The sequence below is a fragment of the Sebastes fasciatus genome, chromosome 14, assembly GCF_043250625.1.
Source record: "Sebastes fasciatus isolate fSebFas1 chromosome 14, fSebFas1.pri, whole genome shotgun sequence".
NCBI classification, from domain to species: domain Eukaryota; kingdom Metazoa; phylum Chordata; class Actinopteri; order Perciformes; family Sebastidae; genus Sebastes; species Sebastes fasciatus.
The window spans coordinates 23,887,630-23,912,479 of NC_133808.1; the positions used below are offsets into that span (position 1 = coordinate 23,887,630).

Sequence of the window (24,850 nt, forward strand, 5' to 3'; positions counted from 1 at the left end):
AAATTTGGCGTGTTGTAAAAGAGAAAGACTGTATAATCCTCTGTGGCTCACATACCACTTCTGCCCCCCCCTGCCAGTTTGAATATTGTCATCTCCCCAAGCCCCTAAAATCCTTATTGAATTGTCTGCCATCTCATCTGTCTTCTATCTAATAATCTCTGCCTCTTGCTGGGTGGGTAGCTGTAGGGCGAGAGCCCAGTGACCCCTCCCCCCTCTGCGAGGTAATCAGCATGGACAGTAGTGACTTAGAGTGTGCTGATATTTCTTCCCTGGTTAAGGTGATTATGAAGATGCAAGTTGCTAATGCCAGAGTCCGGTCATTGGTTTATGCAGCCTTGCATCACATTGTGATTATTGTTATATGCCACATGAATATCTTACAGGACTTCACGGTTATTTATTGATTTGCTAATAGTCATAATCAACCTATGTATTTATTACAGATGAACATTATATAGGCTACCATAGTTTTGTAAATACTGTTGTAAATATATTGTGTATTTAGACCAGAGGAGATGCAGCCATGGATTTATCCAGGTGCCAACCTTCGAGTCTGAAAAGTGAAGCCAATGCTGAAGTGCCTTTAACTTGCATTCTTTCTAATAGCCAGCAGGGGGCGACTCCTCTGGTTGCAAAAATAAGTCTGATTGTATAGAAGTCTTTGAGAAAATGAGCCTACTTCTCACCTGATTTATTACCTCAGTAAACATTGTAAACATGAGTTTATGATCTCAATCGCTAGTTTCAAGTCTCCTTCAATACAGCATGATGTTCATTTAGTAAATTATGGTCCCATTTAGAGTCAAATAGACCATAAAGCAGGGGATGCTTTAGGGCGTGGCTACCTTGTGATTGACAGGTCTCTACCACGGCGTTGTCCAGTCTGGGAGTTGTCCGTGTTTTCGTCTTACAACTTTAACCCTTTAAGTTGTGTATTTGTGTTGTGTTCAGTGTGTTTTCAGTTCAAGAAAGTAACATTTTGATCGCCTAAAAATGTCTTATTCAGCGTTCGGTTGTACTTAGCTCCACCCTCTGGTATCACCTCTGGTTGCAAAAAAACAAGATGGCGAAGACCAAAAACCAGAAGGGCGACGGCAAAAATGCCGGATTCGAGGCTTCAAAATGGTAGTCCACAAACCAATGGGTGACGTCACAGTGACTACGTCCACTTCTTATATACAGTCTATGGATTTATCATGTAAACACTACATCTGATGTGAACTGAAAGCGTTTGAGAAGTAGTGAGTCTTACTCTGAGGACCATGTGTTTTCTCATCTCAGTCCAGGCTCCACCGTGGTGGAATGAGTTCCCCACTGAAGTCAGGACAGCAGAGTCACTTCCCATCTTTCTCCACAGGCGAAAAACAACTCCTTTTCAGACTAACAACCCTTGTTAGTACTTACTTATATCTCACTTCAAAACAAACAAACACTGACAAAACCCACTTGCACTGTAGCCCTGAGCATGCTTTTAGCCATTTGTTTAAAAGGGTGGTTTGATTGCACTTTGGACAAAAGTAGTTCTGCCAAATGAATATAATGCAATGAGTGAATCGCGAGCAATTGCACAGCAAGCTGTTAAACTAACCCGTCCTTCAGACACATTTTGCGCTATGAGTCACTCTTTCTTGCTTTGGGGCTTCAGTTATTATCAAATGCATCTTTTTAACCCCCTGGATTTTACTCTATTGAAGGAGGTCCCCATGCAATAGCTTATCAACAACCCAGTGAGGCAATATTAGTGGAGCAAGAAGATATTTTTGTTTCATGTAACACTACCGTTATCTGTACAATGTTGTAAAATGCCTTTGATAGGAACATGAAAAATGATCTTGAAAAAGAAGCATCTCAGACAGTAACAGCCCAAAACCACAAGCCGGACTGGTCCAAAAATAGCGAAACCACATGTGAGCAGAGATTGAGCCACTTTGCTCACACATCCAGTGGATATTGACATATTAAATGGACTGTCTCAGTGGGCTCCGGTAGCCGTGGCATCGCCGCTGGCCTGAAGCGTTGTGACGCCAATTGTTCATTGACCAGGGTCCAGCTGCTGTTTTGCAAACGGCTTTTTGTTTCTTTTAATGAAACTATATTTCCTGTCATCCATTAGTGTCATCTAAGGTATACTGTATACTAATGCTGGGTGATTAATTTTCTCTGCAGTGAACCGTGTTCCTCTGTTATCAGATAAAACTCTTCAATTGAACCTTGAATACATATTTTCTAGTTCAGTGTTTAGTTGCATGTTGCTTTGAATCGTTGTTTTGGTCAGCAGAAGTTCATGAAATTTTAACTTGATGTGCAATGAATTATTTATTACTTACTTTACCTACTTTTCATTCAAAATCACAGACTGTTAGGTCATGAAAATCCATCGCTCAAAATGTGTATGAACGCTGAATAATAATTATACTATTTAAAGCTTTGAACAGAGGAGTAGTGAGTGTGTGTGAAATGGTGGACCAGTTTAGCCTGAAGTGCATACGTCTACAAGCTACTATGTAATGCAACAGAACAGAGAAAAAGTTCAGGCTTCTTCTTCTGGCAGTTGCTGTGAAGGGCTCTTAAAATAACTATTTATACCGGCTTAGAGGGAGCTTACAGGCTGAGTGCAAAAGTTCTCTGACAAGAGGGAAGCAGGAGTGGCACCATAAAGGGCAGGAGGAGCGAATGTAGGCGAGAATATCTATACGTAAAGCACAGCATTGTGGAGGAAAATACATTTAGACTTTCCTGTTGAGTGTTTGATTAACAATGAGTCAGGCCACGACTTCTGTGAATGAGTCACGGTCTGACTTCGATGAACTCAATGAAGGGCGGTTATTACCATCGAACGCCAGCTGTGCCATTTAGAGTACTGTACTCGTTGAAAGTTAATGCTAACGTCATCATAGCTCAGTAGATGACTTGAATGGCTTGAATGAAGTTTTAATCACTTTGTCTGTAGTCCAACAATAGTTTTGTTGAATAACTGCCTCCTAGCACATGCTTGTTTCATTGATTGGTGTGAGTTGCGCCCAATAATTGATTCTTTGAGACATTTCTTTGATCTGGAACATTTTGAAATAGGCAAAACAAGAACATTTCATCCCAATAAAATGCCTCTGTGTTGCATTTTGTTTGTAATTTAGAATGAATCAATCTATTTTGAATTAAAATAGCTGTCAATTTGTAGTTGAATGCATCATATAGTACACAAATAAGTACTGTTTACTAGTTTTGTAGTCAAGACCACCTAAACCGAGACCAAGTCATAACCAAGACCAGAGTTTATCAAGACTGAGACAAGACCAAGACTTTGAGGGGTTGAGACCAAATCAAGTCAAGTCAAGTCAGGACCAAGACCAAGGCAGGGCGAGTCCCACTGCAAGTGTATCATGAGCAATGTCTTGATTAACTAATAAAAAGGCATTGCAGAGGTGAATTTTTTCTTTTTTCTGTTTTCTATAAGCAATCACAATAATGATGTTAGCAAATAAATCAGACAATGCACAGGCAATTTAGTGATATCCCTGCAGTTGTGGTCTTGACCAGTCGATTCCGAGACAAGACCTTCAAAAAACATCTTGAGATCGGTCTCGAGACCAAGACCAATCTCGAGTACTAAAACACTGCTGTTTGCATCACTAAAAACAAATTTCCTAATCCTAGTCACTGGCAGCTTTAAATGCACCTGGTTTGTCTGAAAGCAGATTTGTGCACAATTTTCTGAAGTGGACTGCAACCGGTGTAGATTAATATGTATATGTTCGAAAGTACAAGAATACACTGTTTAATCATACTGCATAGAAACACTCTGATCTAATGATAGAAACAAACTGAAGCATAGACCCCTTTGTTTGTGACTGTTCATATTCTAACTCTCAGTCTCTTTCCTCCTCTGTTTCTTGTTCTCCAGGATCACGTTTTGCCACCTTCCCTTTCAGAGTAAATGGCTATACGTGGGGACGGAGCGCGGGAACACACACATCGTCAACATCGAGTCCTTCGTTTTGTCTGGATACGTCATCATGTGGAACAAGGCCATAGAACTGTAAGTAGTCCGCGATGATTTTCAATGTGATCATGACGATGCTGGTGGTGTGAATGGCAGTGGGTCAGGCAGTCAGATGGTAGCTAAACATTGGGTGGCAATCAGTAAATTGTACACAGTCCTAATGCATTGTTTTCCCTAAAATAAGATTTGAAGAAAACACCTGTCAACAACTTAATTGGTATTACAAGCAGGTTTGGATGTCTCAAGAGCAGTGATCTCTTTGAAAGCTAAACTCCTGTCAAACTCATTTCATGGTTCAAATTTTACATGTGTTGAGAAATGTTTCATCACAAATACCGCTCTACCCCGCCGTCACCTTTGATGTTTGATCGACAGATTCATGTATCAGCTAGTCAGACTAGGTTTAGTTGTTGGTGTTATTTTTAAACTCAACAACTGGTGAGTTTTTCCAAATTAGCTGTGAATTTTCATTGATCAGAGAGTGATGAGAGAATCACATGGATTTCATTGTTACAGCTGTAGCTTTGGGTGAATATGTGGATGGTAGTTTGTAATAACGGCTAAAATAACATGTCTGCCTCCCTTCCTCCACTTCAAATAGCCTAAACACACACACACAGTGAAATAAATGCCTTGTATTCAAAATGATTGGGTTGTTGGCGAATCGATTTTGTGCTCGTAATGTTAAGGTGCGCCCATTCCTCATGTGTATTCATACATTGTTGTTCAGCCACATTTAAGTAAACAAACTGACCTTGCTGTTATGGAAAGAGGATTTTACGCTCTTCAACCGTCTCACAAAGAATGATAGGCATCTCCGGTGCTCTCAGAATAAGGCGGTCTTGTAACAGGAGAGACTTCAGAGATAAGGTCTAATGTATACTTTGCCAGTGCCATATTGCTTTGCTCTGGCTTTATACTTTCGATACTGATTTAACAGGATGTGCTATCAGTGTCTATGGATGAGATGTTACGTATCCCCCTGTATATGTCCTTTTTATCAGTTGATAATCTATATGTAGCCCGCTCTCCCATTTTAGGCTGCAGTAGCTTCTCATTAGTGGAGTGGTATTTAAGATATTTAAATATTGGATGGACTTATTTATATTGTTTTGATACAAATTATTTATTATTCTTACGTACATTTTTGATATTATTATATGGATGTGGTTACTGATGTAATGTCAAAAATAGCGTGTTATATATTTACTTTACTTTCTTTTCTCTTTTTATTATTATATGATGTATGATTAGGAACCCTGCCTTCATGCAGCTTATTGTCCCCTGCCCATTTTTCCAGCCTCTGCTGAATCAGTTCCTAATCAGGGGAGGTTCTTTTTAAAGGTCCCATATTCTATAAGGTGACATTTTCATGTCTTTTATATTATAAAGCAGGTTTAAGTGCTGTATAAATACTGTGAAGAATGCAAGAACCACTGGACAAGATATTCAGGAAGGAACAAGCAGGTTTCCGGAAGAACAACTCCTGTACAGATCACATTGCATCACTCAGAATAATTGTCGAGCAGTGCATCGAATGGCAGTCATCACTGTTCATCAACTTTGTTGACTTTGAAAAAGCCTTCGACAGCCTAGACAGAAACATCCTGTGGAAGCTGCTCCGACATTACGGAATACCCATAAAACTGGTCAATCTCATTAAATGTATGTACAATGGATTCACGGGCCAAGTCATTTCAAATGGAAAGCTATCAGACACCCTCCAAATAAAAACAGGAGTACGACAAGGCTGTCTTCTGTCTCCCCTGCTCTTTCTTGTTGCCATCGATTGGACTATGAAAAAGTCAGTGGATGGCCAAAGGACGGGGTTACAGTGGACTCCCTTCACACAATTGGAAGACCTCGATTTTGCAGATGACTTGGCACTGATCTCAGGAACACACACACAAATGCAACAGAAGACAAACAAATTACATGAACACAGCAAACAGCTAGGCCTCATGATCAATGTTGGAAAGACCAAGGTCATGAGGATCAACACTAAATCCCACCAAGGAATAAATATCAAGGAGCAACCCCTAGAAAATGTGGCAGAGTTTGTCTACCTGGGAAGCAACATCAGCACAGACGGAGGAGCAGATAAGGATGTGGAGCTACGCATCAGCAAAGCAAGACATGCCTTCAGAACACTCCGACCTGTATGGCTCTCTTCCCAGCTCTCCAAAAACACAAAAATCCGAATTTTCAACTCAAATGTAAAATCTGTCCTTCTCTATGGCTGTGAAACCTGGAAAACCACAAACACAATCACCAACAAACTGCAAGTTTTCATCAACAACTGCCTCTGATACATACTGAGGATATGGTGGCCCAGAAAAATTACAAATACAGACCTGTGGAAACAAACAAACCAGGAGCAAATCAACAAAGAAATCAAAAGGAGAAAGTGGAGATGGATCGGGCATACACTCAGAAAACAAGAAACAAACATAACAAGACAATCTCTGGACTACAACCCACAAGGAAAGAGGAAGCCAGGGAGACCAAAAAACAACTGGAGACGGTCTATGCTTGACGAGTTAAACAAGATCGGGACCTCCTGGCAAGAAGCAAAGACCACTGCACAGAAGAGAGTGAGGTGGAGATCCATGGTGGACGCCCTATGCTCCCAAGGGGGCCAAGAGGACTAAGAAGATAAATACTGTGAAAGTATCAAAACGCTCAATCCATGGAGAAATGCACACAACCTGTATTCAGAAACTGTGCATTTGAAACGAGTGGTCAGGATTTATGTAATTTTGTGATGTCACAATTCTACAATATTTAGACCATTTCACAGTTTTAAACGTACATATGTGTCTGAATGTATCCCAGTTTATTTCCAGTTGCAGTGTATGTGAATGACATTATCGGACAGGAAGTAAACATGGACCCAAGCTGTTGCTTGGCAACGCAATTCCATTGAAATTCTGTTGAAATGCACTAAAATGGAGCGTTTCAGACAGAGGGTAAATACAGGCATATTCAGGCAGACCATATGAGAAAAATATTTTTTTTTTTAACATTACATCATGTAAACATGTTCTGGTAGAAACACAAAATACAAGTATGAACCTGAAAATGAGCACGATATGGGACCTTTAAGAGAATATGAGCCTCTGATCTGTTTGACTCTGACTCTGACGCACTTGGCATTGAGACGTTAGTCTTGTAATAAAGTTTGTTGCCTTACATCCGTGGGCTCCAGTATACTTTGGACATAATCCCTGAAGTCTCTCCTGTTACAAGATTGACCTAGCTGTTACTTGTTAGATTGAACCTTGCTCAGTGTTGAACTTCATAACTTGGTGCTGTTGCTATAACAAACTGAGCTATTTGGACTTTCCCTGTCAGGCTAAACGATGGTCATTGTATTTTATATGATATGTATATTAAAAACAATGAAACAAACTTGATAATGAATCAACTTCCCTATAGTTTTAAGAAAACACATGAATGAGCTGTTAAGATGAATACATTTCACAGTGCGTCATAAGGTGACTATGAAGAAAAAGATTGCATCAACAGCCTTGATCCTTCCATTGTGATAACGTTCCCAGTTGGCAGTAAGCATTCACAATGTTATATAACGCCTCACGTTTGGGCGTAATATTACTTATCAGTCAACAGAAGCCTTTATTAATTTGTTGACGTGCACTTTTGTGTGTTGCGTGTGTTGACTGTGATGCTGACATATGCTGCAGATTGACAACTTCAAGTGCCATAAAGTCCACAAATGGCGCTCAGTTGCATTGTATGCCCGTTTGTTTCTCTTGGTTTCACCCACCTACGCGCCGTTCTTCTGGTGTTACCCTGACAAGTCCCCTGCTGCAGTGTCAGTCACAAGTCACTCTCGTACCAGGCCATCGTGTTGCCTTGTGACAGCCCAAACTATAGTGAGCAGTCATAACACCGATGTGTATGTGTGGGAGGGCTGTCTGCCAATCATCGCTAAAGTCTCCGAGGCTGAGACAGTGGATGGGATTTTAACAGGATATTTGGTTTGTTGATTTCTCACCACAGAGTCAACAGTTTCGAATTTCCTCTTTTTTTTGCACATCACATATCAGAACTTTCTTCAGTCTTAAAGTGCATGAAATAAAATTGTTTTGATGTGTAAATAAGTAATTACTGGATGAACAAATAATACTTTACCCCACATAATTCTACAGTAAAACGATTTCCCACAGTGAGTGCCTCCCCTCACCTCATAAAATACTATTACACATTTATGAAATATAACATTAAACTTAATTGGAAAGGAGCCAAGGGGCTCTATATCTTACAGCAAAGACCACACACTTAATTTATTAATTCAAACCTTCATCTAGTAACTAAATTAATTCCAAGATGAGATGCGTATAGCAATCTGCCTGATTCAAGTGACAATGATTGATCAGTCCCATTGTACATTAGTTTCCTGGTAATTAACAGATGAATTGACAAGTTGCTCCCAATGGGCAGGCCAGCACCTTAAATGGCAGCTCCACCACCATCGGTGTATGAATATGTGTGTGAATGAGAGGCAAATTGTAAACCGGTAAGGTAGAAAGGCGTTATTTAAATACAGTACCATTTACCATTTTTTGTCTTTTTTTGTCCTCCCACCTCTACTAACCAGTTTCCTAGGGGAACCCCTGGGGTACGCACGATGCTACACGTCCTGCTCTTGTCTGTCTTCACACAGCAAGAAGTTCAACTCCCTGTTAACACCTAGTTCTATGTTATTAGAGCTACAAAGAGACCCAGAATACTTATTATTGTGACTATCGAGAAAAGTCAGTAGAATATCAACAGTATAGTTTACGTTGTATCTTTGCTTGTAAGGAGTTCAGATTGTTTTTTATTCCACCTCTTTACAATTGTAAACATTCATTAGCTGTGTCCAGTCAGAGAGAGACAGGCCTGAGCAGTTGGGTGCTGCGTCACCCCTCGTTGGAGGGGGACATGTTGGCAAAATCTTTTAGATATAAATATAAATTGAACAATAAATACCTTAATTTGTTGTTTTTTTGACAGATGTTGAGCAATATTGGAAACCAATTTCTAATTTGACAAAGAAAAAGGCTAAATAATATTCTTTTGTTTAATAAAGAAAGAAAGTAGAAATAGGTAGCCAACTAGTGTAAAATAAAATAACACCGTGGGATGGTTTTCCTCCGGTCCTCCCCAATTTTTTGAGGCACCAGCCACCACTGATATGTACAGAAATGACAGGCACACATGCATTGAGAAAATAAAATACCTTTTGGATTCTGCATAATCAGATAGAGATGGCGTGATGCACACAATAGCAAAATGCAAGAATATGGGTAGTAATGCTGTTCTGATTAAAGTGCGTAGAGCACACAACCATCTCCACAATAGGTTTCTCTACACTCTAATTTAGCATAATTTATTCTCTATTTCCTAACCATCAGCACTCCGTACCTTTCTGAAGTGGAGTTCACGGGAAGTTGAACTAGCAGAGAATAAATCTTCTCTCATCAACACACAAAGCGACGGGGGAGTTTCATAGTTTGGCTGAGGACATGAATATAGGCATGAGGGGGGACTTTCTGTTGTTCCTGCGGTGGAACGTCGAGCGAGCAAAGGAGAACTCATCTACTCTTTTCCACCGTGTACAAACATCAGAGTGAGTCACACTTGTGATGTGTTTACACTTGTGTGTGTGCATTTGTGTTCTCACGGTGTTTGTTTGTGTGACAGTCATCCACAAAAGCATCCATTTAATACAAGCCAAAGTGTGCTCTCTTGAAAATAATCTGTTATAGCAACGTTTCAACTGGGGCCCAAACAAGAGGGCCGGGCTCTCATTGAAATTCAAATGGGGTTGCAACATATTTAATACACAATTTCATCTTCAGGAAATTCATTCCAAAATGAGATGCAAAAGAAATGATATGCACGGAGAAACGCAGTACACGCTCTGCTTCAGTTCATAGATCCCTGTGATGAGCAGGATTTTGTTTATGCCTGGCATCATGTCAGCTGTAATCAACATTGGCATGTTTGGCCATTTCTGTTATTAAGATTGTAAAATAAGCAATGAGCTTTCAGCATCCTCCCGGTCCCTCAATTTATTTTTGTAAAAGGAACAAGCAAGTCTTAAAATGCAAGGATATGCTCCAGATATACGTGGGAGCAGAAAGATATGGCAACAGAAGCACTGTCTCCTAAAAATATAACACTAATTTGCAAATTCCAAAAACATTTTGAAAAAAAAATCTAATGTTGCCCGGCTTTACGCCTTGCTGGTGTTTTATCAACATAAAAAGGAAACATTAAAAAACATAAATTAAATGTTACTCAACAAAAAGAGTGAAAGCCCAACTGTTGAAGCTGTGAATGGTACCCACTATATGAAGGACAACCCCCATATTCACCAGCCTGTGCCGTTTCGGTTTCAGGGCTTGACCGATGTGGCCGGCAGAGTTGAAGTCACTATGGAGACAAAGTCATGAAAACCACAGTTACCTGTCTCAATGTCACGTCCTGAGGCTGGAGAAAACGTAACACCTTGAAGACAGGTTTTCAGTGTCTCTAAACCCTGTAAGATGGTAATTTAAGACTTATTCAAGGCTCATCTTAAGCGTAACCTGAATTCATATTGATATTTAGGGCATTATCGGATCTCATAGTCTCCTTTTCTTTTGGAAAATGAATACCTGTGCCTCTAATTGTGTTTTGGGGACATTCAAGGTCCATGGGGAGGCAGGGATAATAACCATATTAGTACTCACTACTCAGAAAACCTGTTTGGAGGAATTAGTCTGTTTCTATCGTACATCAGGGGGAGAAAAGAGTGATAAAAAAAAAAAACGCAGGGAGATAATGACAATAACATCACCCCTCTGATAGACTAGACTCCACATAATGCAGCAATGTTATTTACTATCCACTTTCATACTTGGATGGTGGATAATAGACCCAGTTTATTTGTGTTAACTGATGTGGACTATATGAAACACCTGCCGTAGTTAATGTTGTGATTTATCAGATAATCAGTTCATACTTTTAGGTGCTCTACAGAACACAAACACCAGACAAAGCTGAGAGGCACAATCATTTTTTTTCTCTCTCTCTGTCTCTTCAGGAACTATGTCTTGTAAGCGTGATGTGCTGCCAATCGTCAAAATACATTTTGTGATTCATTGAGTCCGAAAGAGGAGGGAATGAAATTCTCTTTTGATGAATGTATATTAGAGATTAGGTCTGGAAAAGGATGGAAAATGAAGGAGGGGAACCTCATCTTGTAGTGCTCTGTAGTGGTATATTGTTGACTGTTCTACCAAAGGAAAACATGAATACGAATATGAAGCTATATTTTAGGATTACACACAAAATAAAAAATTAAAATATGACGTTCTTGCAACAGAGGACAGCATTAGAGAAAAATGCTCAAAGGAGAAGCTTGTTGAGGGTAAACTTTGAGCTGAATAGATGTTGAGGAGTCTTACTGAGTCAAGGAAGAGGCCTCTAATTGGGATGCAGCTCACTGTCTTGAAACCTAAATGTTAGAAAACAGTTAAATAGCTAGAACTCACCATCAACAACTCCAACAATTGGATGAATTCACACCAACTTCGTAAACTGAGACAGCAAGGTCAGAAAATGTCTTAACCAATGTATGTCAGCTAATTTATTTGTGTAATTAGCTGGCAAGTCCGTACAGTATTGAAAAATACCATGAGTTGAAGCGTTGTGACTATTATGGCTGATAATATCGCATCACGTAACTTCCGTACTTAAATTACGCCAATTCTGTAGTTATTTTAATCCAAACTACAATCTTTCCTAAACCTAAGTAGTCAGTACTTGTTTATTGTGAAGGCAGAAGTTTATTTTGAAAAGACTATTTGCATGCAACGAGCAGAAATTGACACGTGTTTCTGAACATTCGTAGGAAAACGCACGAAAAATGAGGATTAACTTTTTCGTAAGGTACCATTCAAACCGTCGTATGAGGATACGATGACAAACTATTTTATATTTGACTCTCCAGTAGGTACAGACTGTTTGACCAAAAGGGGAAAGGACAAAGCACAAAAGAGTGAATGGATAAACAACCGCATCATACTTTTTGTGCGTTTGGCCATTGCTCAGATATTTCATTTGACATTTCAGTTTACCTCTCTGATAGATTCAAACATTTCATGTCCTTCATGTCCCCGCATCTGACTTGTTATTTCCTGCCCTGCCTCCCTCCTTTTCATCCGTTGTGTTGATTATTTACTCTTTTCTAACGGTGATGGTGTTGCCATGGCTCCGCTGGTCCTGCCGAAGCTCAAGGTGTCTTTGCATTTGTGTTTGTGATCTCAACAGCCTTGGTTAGTCAATCTCCGGATGACTGCGATGAAAGACATTCCTGATTTTCTCTTTCCGTGTCACCGTCTTCGGAAGGTCTTTAAAACATAATCGATTTGCGTCTTTGTTCTCAATTCTCTATTTCGTTCATTTTCTGCCTCATACAGTAAGCTGTTCATTCTAGTGTTGTACCTGTTCATCAAGACTGGAGCCTATTCCAGCATGCACTGGACAAAAGACAGCCTTATTTCCACTCCAGATCCTCTGAGGCAGAGTTTCTTTGCAGTTGGTGTTTTTTGGCACCGTCCTCAAGATGATCTGGAAACGTCATTGCCTAACAAGCACAGGGACACTATTGCCTTTATTGAAAGCTTTTAGACTGGCTTTCTGCCCTGAAACCACAGCACTTCAGCAAAGTGTTATACAGTATTATACAGTATTATAGTGGAGCAATCTCTCATTAGAAATACAATCAGTGATGTCAATTAGTATTTTCTTGAACAGAACCAGTCCCCATCTTTAAGAGATGTAAGAGTTATGTTCAGCAATATAACCTCACAGCGTCTGAGAATATATTGCTGTACCAAACATTGGCAAACACTGTTCATCAGTGTATTAATTAATATTTTTTGCTGAAATTTTTTTTGCTTTGTGAGCATTTCAAAGGCCAGCCTTGTCAGCTGAAAGCCAAACTTTATCAGGAGTCACTAAGTCAGGCAGGAAACTCTCCTCAGCTCACATATTTCTCTGCACAGTGTGAGGGATTTCTTCAGTCAAAGGAAATGGCCTTCCACATACAATAGCGAACCTTCACCCACAGTCACAGCCCAAAATTCAATAACTGCTTTGAACCTTTCCTCTCAAACACATTAACAACTTGTTTTTATACTAATAAACTCAAAAAGAAGTTGGTGTCATGCATGGCGCGGTTTGTCCGTATGTGTGTGTGTGTGCTGGGGGCTTTGTTGAACAACAAAAAGGTCCAGGGTCAAAAGTGCATATGCGTGTTATATCAGAAATTGTATTTCAGCTTAGTGTATCATTTGTTCTGGATGGCTGCTGTCGCAAGATTAGCTCTTGGCATTCACCCATTGTGGCACTTCACTGATTGGACAGGTGTTGTGTATTGCAAATGGTTGGTTGATATCTTGGCTTATTACTACTTTAACTGCTGAATAGAATGAATTGTATTGAGAGCTTGCTGTGTTTTTGTGTTTTTATCGGCTACCAGCAGCAGCAATAACTGAACGGGCCCATCTGAACGTGTCAATCACGCTTCCTTGCCTCCTGCTGGTACTGCACCTTCATACGCGTGCAATATTTACGCCTCGGCGAGGCAAAACGTGACACTGACACGCTATTCTCTGGAGGATAGTTACACGCTGTGGCGTGATACCGGGTTGGCTAAGCGTCATGATTGTGGCTGCTACAGGGAAGTTCGCCGGTGACCAAGTGTCTCTTGTTGGGCTCTGATATGCAGTAGGGCTGCACAATTAAGGCCAAATCATAATTATTTTTGATCAATATGAGATCACAATTATTTATCATGATTATTCATTGATTTTAGGGACAAAATATTTGTATTACAACAGAGAGCAGATGAGCAAAACAAGTATTATATAGTATATTTATACTCTTTTACTGGACTGGACTGTAGCCGCAACATTCTGGAAAGTTTTTCACAGGCGACCGCAGCGCCGACGCTGTAAGGTGCGCACACAGCGGCATGACAGCGCCCCAAAAGTAGCGCCAAAACATCTCAATTGCCCCCTGGTAGCTGGCTGTTAGTTTAGAAAGCGCCTGATTTGATATGCAGCTGAGTTTTCTATGAGCGAAGCATTTTAAATGTCAATATCGCAGTCGATCATGTTCATTTAATTGTGGGAAGCCAAACTCATGATCACAATTAATATTTGATTAATTGTACAGCGCTAATATGCAGTGGACGATGGCAATGCACTTCATTTTACAGCTTGTTGGTTGGGAGAACATCTCATCACTAACCCGTGACATCCCCTTTTCTGTGTTTAATTTGTCTTTGTCCCAATATTGACAGACAATGTGGCTCTCTGAGTTTAACAAAATATTCATCTCCTTGGTTGATTTTGTCGGTGAAAAATCAAATCCAGCAACGTGCTATGTTTTCCTCTTGGTCAGGATAATATGGCAGTCAAAGCTAGAACAGGTTTTAACCTTGACATGGTGGTAATGTTTAGGTCTTGAGCAGGCTCTGAAATGTAGAACGATTTAGAATTGTAAACACAGTCAGTGGTACCAGACAGTAGAAATATGGAATATATCATATAACCTTAATCCCTGACTATTTTTAATTTAGGAATTGCTTTTTAAAAATAGTATTTCTTAATATAAAGAAAACATATGTGCCATGCATGGAGGCAGGTGACCTGAAATTCTTACATGCAACACACAGTATTTGCCCTGTATTTGCAGGTGGCTGGTGTTAATTTCATTCCCTGGTCTTGAGTAAGCGGATTAGGATTGACTTTACATAATATAAAACAGAAGGGGCTTCTTGCTGGGTTTCAAGGGTGAAGAGGAGTGGAGCTCTTTGTGCAGCTCTTAATGATCCCCGCGTGTAGCCTAATGTCCTAATGCGCCACACAGATATTTCAAAGAAAGTAGAACATATACTGTCTTGTATATCGCTAGACTTTTTATTATATAGTCAATATGGCCGTTAATAGTACAGGATTCCAGCTAGAAAAAAACAAACTGGTTTTAAATGAAGATGTGGTCTAAAAAATAAAACAATATCCTGGTCGGTCTGAATTCCACTTTTGTCAAATTCAAAATAGTGTTTTTTGGCTCGTAGGGCTGTAGCCTACTGAATAATTTAAAGCTTCATTCATTACATTGACATTCACATTCTTATTAATACCTCACCGAAACACTGCGTTCAGTCCACCTTCTCTTTCCCTTCTCTGTCTCTCTCAAACACAGACACACACTGGCGTGGCGGCGCTCCTCGTCTCTGTAATTGTCTCAGTCCGAAGTCCAAAAGTCAAAATGTATTGAGAAAAAACACAGATGTAATCCGTATTCATGTCATCACTGTAGTGTAGTGATGTAGTTGTAGTGTAGTTTCTTCTATATGGTACCTATAAATGTCACACTTCTTAGCAGCGAGTTAGCTGGATACATAGTTAGACAGAATTTATAGATAAAGATGCATTTACATACGACATAATTACATAGCGGTGGTGTTAGTGTAATTAGCATATGGCCTTAACAGCCAATTATGACTTGTATATTAAAGTAAAACCCTTTACCCTCTGTCTTCTTACACTATTGTGTCACTGCGTTACTGCTGCTGTTTTTTTCACCGCTCTCTCATGTTTCCCTCTCATCACAGATGTACTAAAACTCATCCAGGACCTGTGGTTCATTTGAGTGACAGCCCAAAGGATGAAGGCAAGGTGAGTAGGCAGATAAAAGAAACACCAGAAACACCTCCTGGTTCTCCTCACGGACCAATGTCACCACAATCTCTCCTTTCTCCCGACTTCTCTACCTCTAGTTAAATCTCTGCCTTCTTTTCTCTGTCGCATATCTGTCCTCCGGCCTCCCCTCTGTTCCTTTTTCTGTATCTTTCATTCTGTCTTTCTTTCTATCTTTTCTGTCTAATGAGTCACCTCTCACTCTGGCTAACAGAAAGAAAGCCATTATCTATACAATATCCATGATCTGTACCCATGTTGGTAATATCCTTTGAGGAGAGCAGAGTTTTTTCGGGGTCAAGCTGCTGCTGCAGTCAAATTGGTTGGAAAAGTGGTAGGTGGAGGTTGCTGTAAAAGAGAGGTCATTGATTTTCCCCAATGGATTTCGCTGCCTCTGTGTGAAACCAGACTTGACAAGCTGTGAAGACATAAAAACGAGACAAAAGGGTACAGCCGCTGTCGCACACTGCCATCACTCACTGCAAGGAAAGACAAAGTGCACTGCAAGTGACAAAAAAACAGCAAACTTTGAGGTATTAATGTAAAAAGTAGGAACTTCAACTGTAGGATGCAGCAGCCAGGATGCAGAGAGAGGGGACAGATGTGGTTATATTTCTCAAAGACTTTTGCATTTTGTGCTTAATTTTCTCTCCATGTTGTGATAAGTAAATAGCCTACAGTACCAGCCTCCTAATTATGAATAGGAAAGTAAGTCTGGCAGCAAATAGACCTTAATGCTAGGAAAATGAATTAGAGACACCCATGCTCCACAATAAACTGTATTTTTTTTTTTTTTCAGATATATTTCCATCCCAAAAATTGCTTAATGGTCTTTTCCCTCTGAAAAGACATTATGAGTCAGCATTCACAATACCAGGACCCTGGAAATGGCTCACCAAAACTTAATGCAGCCATTAGTAATTATGAGAAAATTAGCTTGTTTCTTATGCTTCTAACTGCAAGTGCACCACAAGATCACATCATGATTACACAAATGCTTTTTGCAGCCAATAGCTGTTTACCGTTTAAATATGAAGACATTGCAGATTTATTCTTTGCATGTCAAAGTAGCTCTGCATCCACATACCTTTGAGGATATGTACGTGCGTGCATTTGTTGACAGGTCGTCTTGGTGTGAACATGACTTCTGGTGTTACTAATGTAAAGCTTTAGGGTTGCAAGATTTATGAGAGGCAGTTCACAGCCACCTCACTTGCCCTCTACTTCCCGTCTTCCGATTTGAGATGTCACAGTCTTCCCACTCAGCGGGAGAGCTGTTTTCTCCTCTCTCTCTCTCTTAAAGCCTGTACTCCTCCAGCATCACTCCCCATCTCCTCTGATCTGAGATCAGATTGGGTCGACTTTGCTCTCCCCTCTTATCCTGTGTGTGTGTGTGTAATTGTGTTGTAGTGTGTGGGTGTGTTTGTGAGGTTGTTTTCATTGTAAGTGCATGTGGGAGCTGCGTGTTCATGGATGCCTGTTTTCTTCCACAATGTATTATGTAGAAGTATGTCACTAATGTGGGTGAGAAGGCATGGGCAGGGGATTGTGTGTGTGTGTGTGTTAATGAAAGTGTTTTGCATAATCTATGTACTTTTGTGCATGTGTACTGTATAAATTCAATAAATCTACATGTCACCTGTTTAAATCTAAAATGAAATAGAGATGCCAGCATATCTGAAACCTTGAAGGTGGATTGGCAATCCGATAAGTCATTGCTCCACTTTGTGCATAATGGTAGTTAGATTTGCAAGAGTAGACAGCATCAATATAGCAGGACGTAGTTTTATGAATTGACCTTGTTTAGCCTCCCAAGTCTTACTTCAGCAACTCCTTTGACATCTCCTGCTACCTGCTCTGTAAATCACAGGCAGAAAGCAAACCCATACAGGTGGTGAAGTAAATAATTGCTCAGAAATCATGCCTCCCAATCTCCACTAATCACAAAACTCACAAGCAGACAAGCTGTGAATCTTTGCCATCTGAATAAGCACGCTTTCACAAGGCAAGATTTAGTCTGTTTTAATCGTACTTTGGTGCAGTTTGTTTGGGCGGTTGTGAACGCAGTAATGGTACTCGGATGTGGACCAAAACAACTGATCCCAGACCGCTTGCAAGAGGTGGTCTCGGACAGTTTCCGATCAAAGCAAAACGCAGGCTGCCTGCGTGGGCATTTGTTGAGATCAACACAGGTAAACAACAGGTTAACACGAGTGGGAGAGGACGGACCTGGACTTCTGCAGAAGTCCGATGTTTGCTTGACATCTGGGCTGAAGAGAACACACGGAATATTATAAATAAAGTCCACAAAAATAGTGAGTCATTTGAGATAAACTGGAGGAGAAAGGATTTTTGTGCAGAGTCATCAGTGCCGAGTCAAAGTGAAAAGAAGAAAGTGGCAGCTCTCAAGAAGAGAAAGATAAATTTGTTCCTTCGTACATTCCCTTATTTGGTCTGCTTTAATTTGTGCACTGTGAAACCGAACCAGACTGACTAGAAACCAAACCAAAAGTATCCATTTCACTCTGATTCAGACTAGACTGCAGTTATGTCAGTTACGTTGGTACTGTTGGTGTAGGCTGTGCTTGAAAATATCTGTCATCACTTCCTTATTGTCCATTCCTTGTCACACCCCCTCCACAGCTGCTTATAGGGTTTGAGAGCGGGACGATCATACAATGGGACCTCCGAGGCAAGAAAGCCGACTTCAGAATCTACTACGATGAGGTGAGCTCCACATTGCACTCCTGCATCAAGAAACTTAACAACTGAGGCAAAAACGCTGTCAGATGGAACAGTTTTGTTTCTAATCCATGTCACTCTGACATTCGTACATTTTCAGTTGCTTTCTGGGGTCATGATATCCATAAAGATTCAGATTTCAGCAATCTCTGTGGGGATCCCTCGTTAAAGCAGCAGGAAGTAGGCTAAAAGAATGTGGAGAAATTGAGAGTAATAAGTAGAAAACAGGAAATTACAAAAATGAGCCATGTTCACACAGAGGAGGGGACATTATTGAAAACTGACAAACCTCTTATGACACCAATGTCCTGTGGAAATATATAAAGAGCTGTTTCATATCTGTCTTTGCCATTTCCAGGAAATTATGAGATTTGTAAGACGTTGTAGTAATTACTAGTACAATAAATACCCTGCAGAACACAGTGGTTCATGCATTTAATCATTAACAAAATAGAAAGTACAGCCATAGACTTTATATAAGAAGTGGACGTAGTCACCATGACGTCACCCATTGGTTTGTGGACTGCCGTTTTGAAACCTCTAGTTCGACATTTTGGTCTTCGCAATCTTATTTTTTTGCAACCAGAAGTGACACAAAGTTGGGAGATGAAAACACGGTCAACACCCAGACCGGACAACGCCGTGGTAGTGACCTGTCAATCACAAGGTAGCCACGCCCTAAAGCATCCCCTGCTTTATGGTCTATTTGACTCTAAATGGGACCATAATTTACTAATTGAACATCATGCTGTATTGAAAAAGACTTGAAACTAGTGATTGAGACCATAAACTCATGTTTACAATGTTAACTGAGGTAATAAATCAAGTGAGAAGTAGGGTAGTTTTCTCATAGACTTCTATACTTTTTGCAACCAGAGGAGTCGCCCCCTGCTGGCTATTAGAAATAATGCAAGTTTAAGGCACTTCAGCATTGGCTTCACTTTTCAGACCCGGAGTTGCCCACTGAATACAGCCGATATCTTCAATAGAACTGAGATCAGTTTAAATAGAAAAGGAAAAAGGTGCTTTAACAGCCTCCGCCTGATCTTTTCATCTTCCTCCCATCACTTCTCCCATTCAGTGACAGAAATTAGTCTCCCAATATTTTGAATCTCAACAAAATGGAGGACAATTTCCGTCTTTCAACGGCATCAACTTTCCCTATTTTCAACACAAGGTGTCTTCGTCATCAAGTGCTGTATTCCTACGCTCGTCTTCCTGCCAACCAATTACTGCTTTTTGAACAAGAAGCAGTAATTGGAGGAGCCAGGCGTGCTCATACCGGTCCAAGCTGCTTCTTCTGACAGCTCGCACAGCACTGTCAGCTCAAACAGGTGCAGACTCCAACGCCTGTTGCCATTTCACCCAGTTAGCAGTGGAGCGTAACATGAGGGAGTGTTCTTGTGCTGTTCTCGCCGTTAGGTGGCCATTTGACAATGTGTGTGTACTAGTTACCATGTAAAGTTAGTATTAATAGTAAGATATATTTTCAGTTAAAGATAGAGGTCCATTACCATCATGTTTTTTCAGCAGTTGACAGATTTACAGGTGCGATGAAGGTCAGCGATGCATTACCTGTTATTCCCATTATCAGCTATACAAGTCATCTTAATTAGATTATACAGTGTGATGGCCTCAAATGGGTCAACTTTGTCATATATACAGTATGTATTTGCACATTATATCCAAGGTTAATTTGAGAATATCCATTACATGCACACACACAGAGACACAATCACTCTATAACACGCACATCACTCTTATTTAATCTGCTTTTTTTTTTAACCCCTGTGGCCTCGAAACCAATAGACGTTTTCACCTCGTGGCACTTATCCTCTGCGTCCGCTGCCATCTCTCATCTCCTGTCCCATCTCCTGTGAACAGTCACATCCTGCTCACATTCATTAATGTGGTTTCATGTGCATCACCTCCAGCAAAGCATGGCATCTCTGTCTCACACCTCTTCAGCCGAGAACAAAATAAAAAAAACAACACCAGCAGTTACATTTCACAGACAAAAGGATGGAAGCACTGAATTAAAGCCACTCTTACTGATGTAAATTTAAACCTTTATACTTGTGCTTTTCTATTTTGCTTCTGTTATATTGTACACCTTTTATTTTCTTCAAAAGCACTGCATTACATTCCCGCATATACAATATGTGAAGGAAAGAAACTGCATGTAGCAACTGTTTTAGCTCAGTTACGGAGGTTTCATGCAACCTATGACCTTGTCAGACATGTGAATGTTCCATGTACTTTAATTAACACAAATAAAAGCCACTATTACTGTAGCTAATTAGAACAACATTGACTTGACTTGACCTTTAACCTTGTGTGGAAACACTTATGGAAAATGCCAGCCGTGCAGTTTTCATCCTTTTATCCAAGGTGCTTGGGGCGGTTGCACTCCTGTCGCACCTGCCGTTACTAGGCAACCAAAACATGTGCGCTGCGATAGCAAGATGATGATGATGATGATGATGAAGTTGCGGTTATTTAGCAGTAAGCTTCATTGACTAAACTAAACCAAGTCAAAACAAAGATAAATTGATTTCCAGCACCGTAAATCCCTCACAGTAGCTGCTCAATTTCTCTGTGTCAATTCAGCTGACCTTTCAACCAGATGTTTTGAAGCTCTTGGACGGAAAGGGTTAAGCAAGTAAAATAATCCATGGGACAGACCGTAAAGTATTTACCGTGGACTGATACTGTATTAACGGAAGAAATAAAAGATATCTGTCAGCTGTGATTGGTTGTTCCTCGTCACATGACATGCGTAACCTGCTGCAGTGTTCCAAAAGTTGAATTATTTTTATCTCGGGATGCAGCCGTCGTGCTGGAATCGCTCTTGTTATTGATCGTGCCTTTCGCGCGTCTACATTAACAACAATGGATTAAAGGGTGCAAAAAAAATGCGGCAAGTCAACGACCCTTAAACTCTTCCGCATTTCCGAGAAAACGTGACTTAGGCTGCATCCTATTTGTGAAATACTGCAAGCCGGCACACACTGGAATGACACCAGCAAATCATGAAAGGTTCATTAAGAACAATATGTTTCTTCTGAGGTCGAGTTTTCACATCAGAGTGCAGATGCAAACTGACTGTGGTAGCCACAACAGTTATTGCCCTCCCAGCATTCCCTTTTTGATGACCTCTGTGCCTTTGACACGAACAGCTGTGAATGATGTTTTGAAGGAGCTCCTAAAGAATACACTAGATAAGCTTATATGTAGAAGGTATGTTAAAGAAATCTCCAGTAAGGGCAAGAATTACATTATTATGTAATATGTATTTTGTTTTTGTAGATTTTCTGCTTATTTTTCAATTAAATGGTATGAAAGTAAAGCGACATATCAGTCATATGGATGAAGCATATTCAGAGTATTTATTGTTTATTGTTTGATTGGGTTCATAACCCAGAGCTATAGACACAAAGTCTGGGAGAAATAGAAGCCGTGTGTAAATATTACACTGTTGGAACTCCATCTCCAAATGCTAATCGGTGCTAATCGGTGCTCATGTGGTCCTCGCTCCTGTGGTGTGCTGCAGAGACGGTGGAAATCATCTCAGTTGTTACCTGCCGTGACAGCAACACTGGTATTGTTTTCACCTTATGAGTCTGTGTATGTATCATCATTTCAAAATGTGGTCCTGGAGACACCTACTGTAGCGGGAACTGCCACAGAGGAGGTTTTGAATACTGTTCTTCAACTAAAGATTATTTTCATTGTCAATTAATCTGTTGATTATTTTCTTGATTAATCGATTAGTTGTTTGGTCTATAAAATTTCAGAAAATGGTGAAAAAAATGTCGATCAGTGTTTCCCAAAGCCCAAGATGACGTCCTCAAATGTCTTGTTTTGTCCACAACTCAAAGATATTTAGTTTACTGTCGTAGAGGAGTAAAGAAACCAGAAAATATTCACATTTAAGAAGCTGGAATCAGCTGATAGAGCTCAACAGGTTGTTGGTCAGGCGTATGTTTTTGTTACTGTATTTGGATAAAAGCATCAATTACAATCCATCCATTTTTACCTTTATCTCTTAATGGAAATGAAGAAAGATTCTGAAACTAATCTCAAACATTTTGACATATGGTAGAGTATTTGGTATGATTGTAATAATCCATTCCCTCTGTCTCATTGGTTCAGGCCATCCATTCAGTCGGCTGGCATCATGAAGGGAAGCAGTTCATGTGCAGTCACTCAGACGGCAGCCTGTCGATGTGGAACCTCCGAAACACCACCAAGCCATTCCAGGTCACCTTCCCTCACGGTAAAACACACACACACACACAGCATGCTTTTTTTTTTAATTACTAAACAAAATGAAATATTGATAATCCCATGCTGGGTAAACGGGGTCCTTTGGGCTGTTAGCTACTGTAATACAGCAGACAGATATTGAACATGCTTCAGCATAAACCTCATGGATTTCATGTAGAGTTGGGAATCACCAGAGAACCCACGATACGATATTATCACGATACCTAAGTCACGATACGATCTTATTGCAATTTTAAACATTTTGCAATATGTTGAATATTGCGATAAGATATATTGCGATTTATTACCTTTTTTCATCTGCAAATTATGCAGTTTGTCAACATCTGTTTTATCTAATAAGATACAGTTTTCACTCTATTCATCTCCCAGTTTTCAGTCACATATCTTGAGGTCAGAGGTCAAGGGACCCCTTTGAAAATAGCCATGCCAGTTTTTCCTCACCAAAATTAAGGTAACTTTGGATCATTATTGTGGGATTGTTAAGAGGTTAATAGTTTATGTAATAAAAGATTGATACTTGACGTCTGTGTATCAATACAATATTGCCACGCAAATTATCGTGATACCATACGGTATCGTATTTTTCCCCCACCCCTAATTTCATGTATTTATGGTAGAATTAATTAATTCTTCAAGTTTTCTATGGGATGATTTTCAAACAGTTACAGGACATGTAGGCAGAAAATAACTCCAGCTTCATGTTTGTTTTAGTTCTGAGTTGTAAAATTGCATTTTTTTTTTGTTTTATGAAAGAAATACAAATTTGTTAGATCAGTAAATTTTACGGAAAGGCATCTTCTGTAAATTAAAACACCACAAAGCAGTGTGACCTTAAGATACTGTGTGCAAAATACTCCAGCAGTGTCAGCTGTAAGATGAAACTAGTTGGTAAAAGTGCTATATTTAACAGAAAAGTTTATTTAACTTAACATGGCAGATGCACAAGTGCTTCAATGTGAATATAACAGTCACCAACTCTGTATTATTCAAACTGAGCTCATTGCCAGGTGTCTGCACATTTAAAATGCATGAATCTGAAAATGACAGTCATTGTGATGTGTGATGTTTGTCATCGCCACTTTAGATTATTTGGCTGACAGGTAAGAATGCTGTTGAATGACTCCCACGCCACATCTAACTCTAGGTTCTCTTCCTCTGACGAGTCCTCCTCCTGTTTCTCTCTATACTCCGGTGTGGTTTGTGCTCTGGCAGGGCATCCCGACCTTGTCATATCTATGGTGATGAATAGTCCCATCCTGTGGGCTGTGATCTCAGGCAACATCACAAAAACAGGAAGGCAAGAGGGAAGGACGTGGGCGATGAATGACAGGGCAGCAGGCCTGAAGATGTGGTTAAATGCCATCAGATGGGTTATGTGCCAGATATTTGTCAGATTTTTTTTGGTATTACACAGGGCGAGAGTGAAGGGAAGGGGAAGGAAGAGGACAGAGCTGAAAATGACTGGAAGTGAACGGAGAATATGAAAAAGGAGAAGAGTAAATATGTCAGTCTCCCTCCGTTCGAGTAAATAAATGAACTTACTCTGTTCCAAGAAAGATAAATGAACTGATTCTGGCACCGTAAGCCAATCATCACATCTGTGGTGATTTGCCATCCTATTTAAATGCCAGAGTGCTCACATTCACTTAGTATCGTTGCGTTTGCTTGCTGGCTGCTGATGTCACTGGTTGTTCTATCTGTTGTGCTCAGATGTCTTGCTCTGAGCCGGAGGAAGACAGGAGGCCTGCTGTCCACCTCGACCTGAGCTTGAACCTGCTATAGGAGATAAAATAAATGTATTATCATGAACTGCACTGACAATGCAGTAGCAATGCAGAGAAAGACGTTAGACATAGCAAACATCCAGCCTTACGTCCCTTTTTTTGTATTATATAGTTACAGAAATATTTCTGTTTTGTTTTCATCATGACAATAAATCAGCAGCATTATTTTTAATTGATTTAATGAATCATCATACAGTGACGTCTGTACTCTACAGCATTTTGGCATAGCCTAACCGGAGATAGAGAGTCTATGTATCATTCAGAGTTTG

At 40.1% G+C, this 24,850-nt stretch overlaps 1 protein-coding gene across 1 annotated transcript in view; it reads left to right on the forward strand.

The window, feature by feature from the left end:
- The window catches only part of LOC141782038 (syntaxin-binding protein 5-like), a 193,845-nt gene that overhangs the window by 82,181 nt on the left and 86,814 nt on the right, over window positions 1-24,850 (forward strand). Inside the window, exons 5-8 of the mRNA XM_074658049.1 lie at window positions 3,902-4,036; window positions 15,681-15,744; window positions 18,409-18,492; window positions 22,663-22,786. Of these exons, the coding sequence (XP_074514150.1) occupies window positions 3,902-4,036; window positions 15,681-15,744; window positions 18,409-18,492; window positions 22,663-22,786 (407 nt within the window). The remainder of the gene's footprint in view (window positions 1-3,901; window positions 4,037-15,680; window positions 15,745-18,408; window positions 18,493-22,662; window positions 22,787-24,850) is intronic.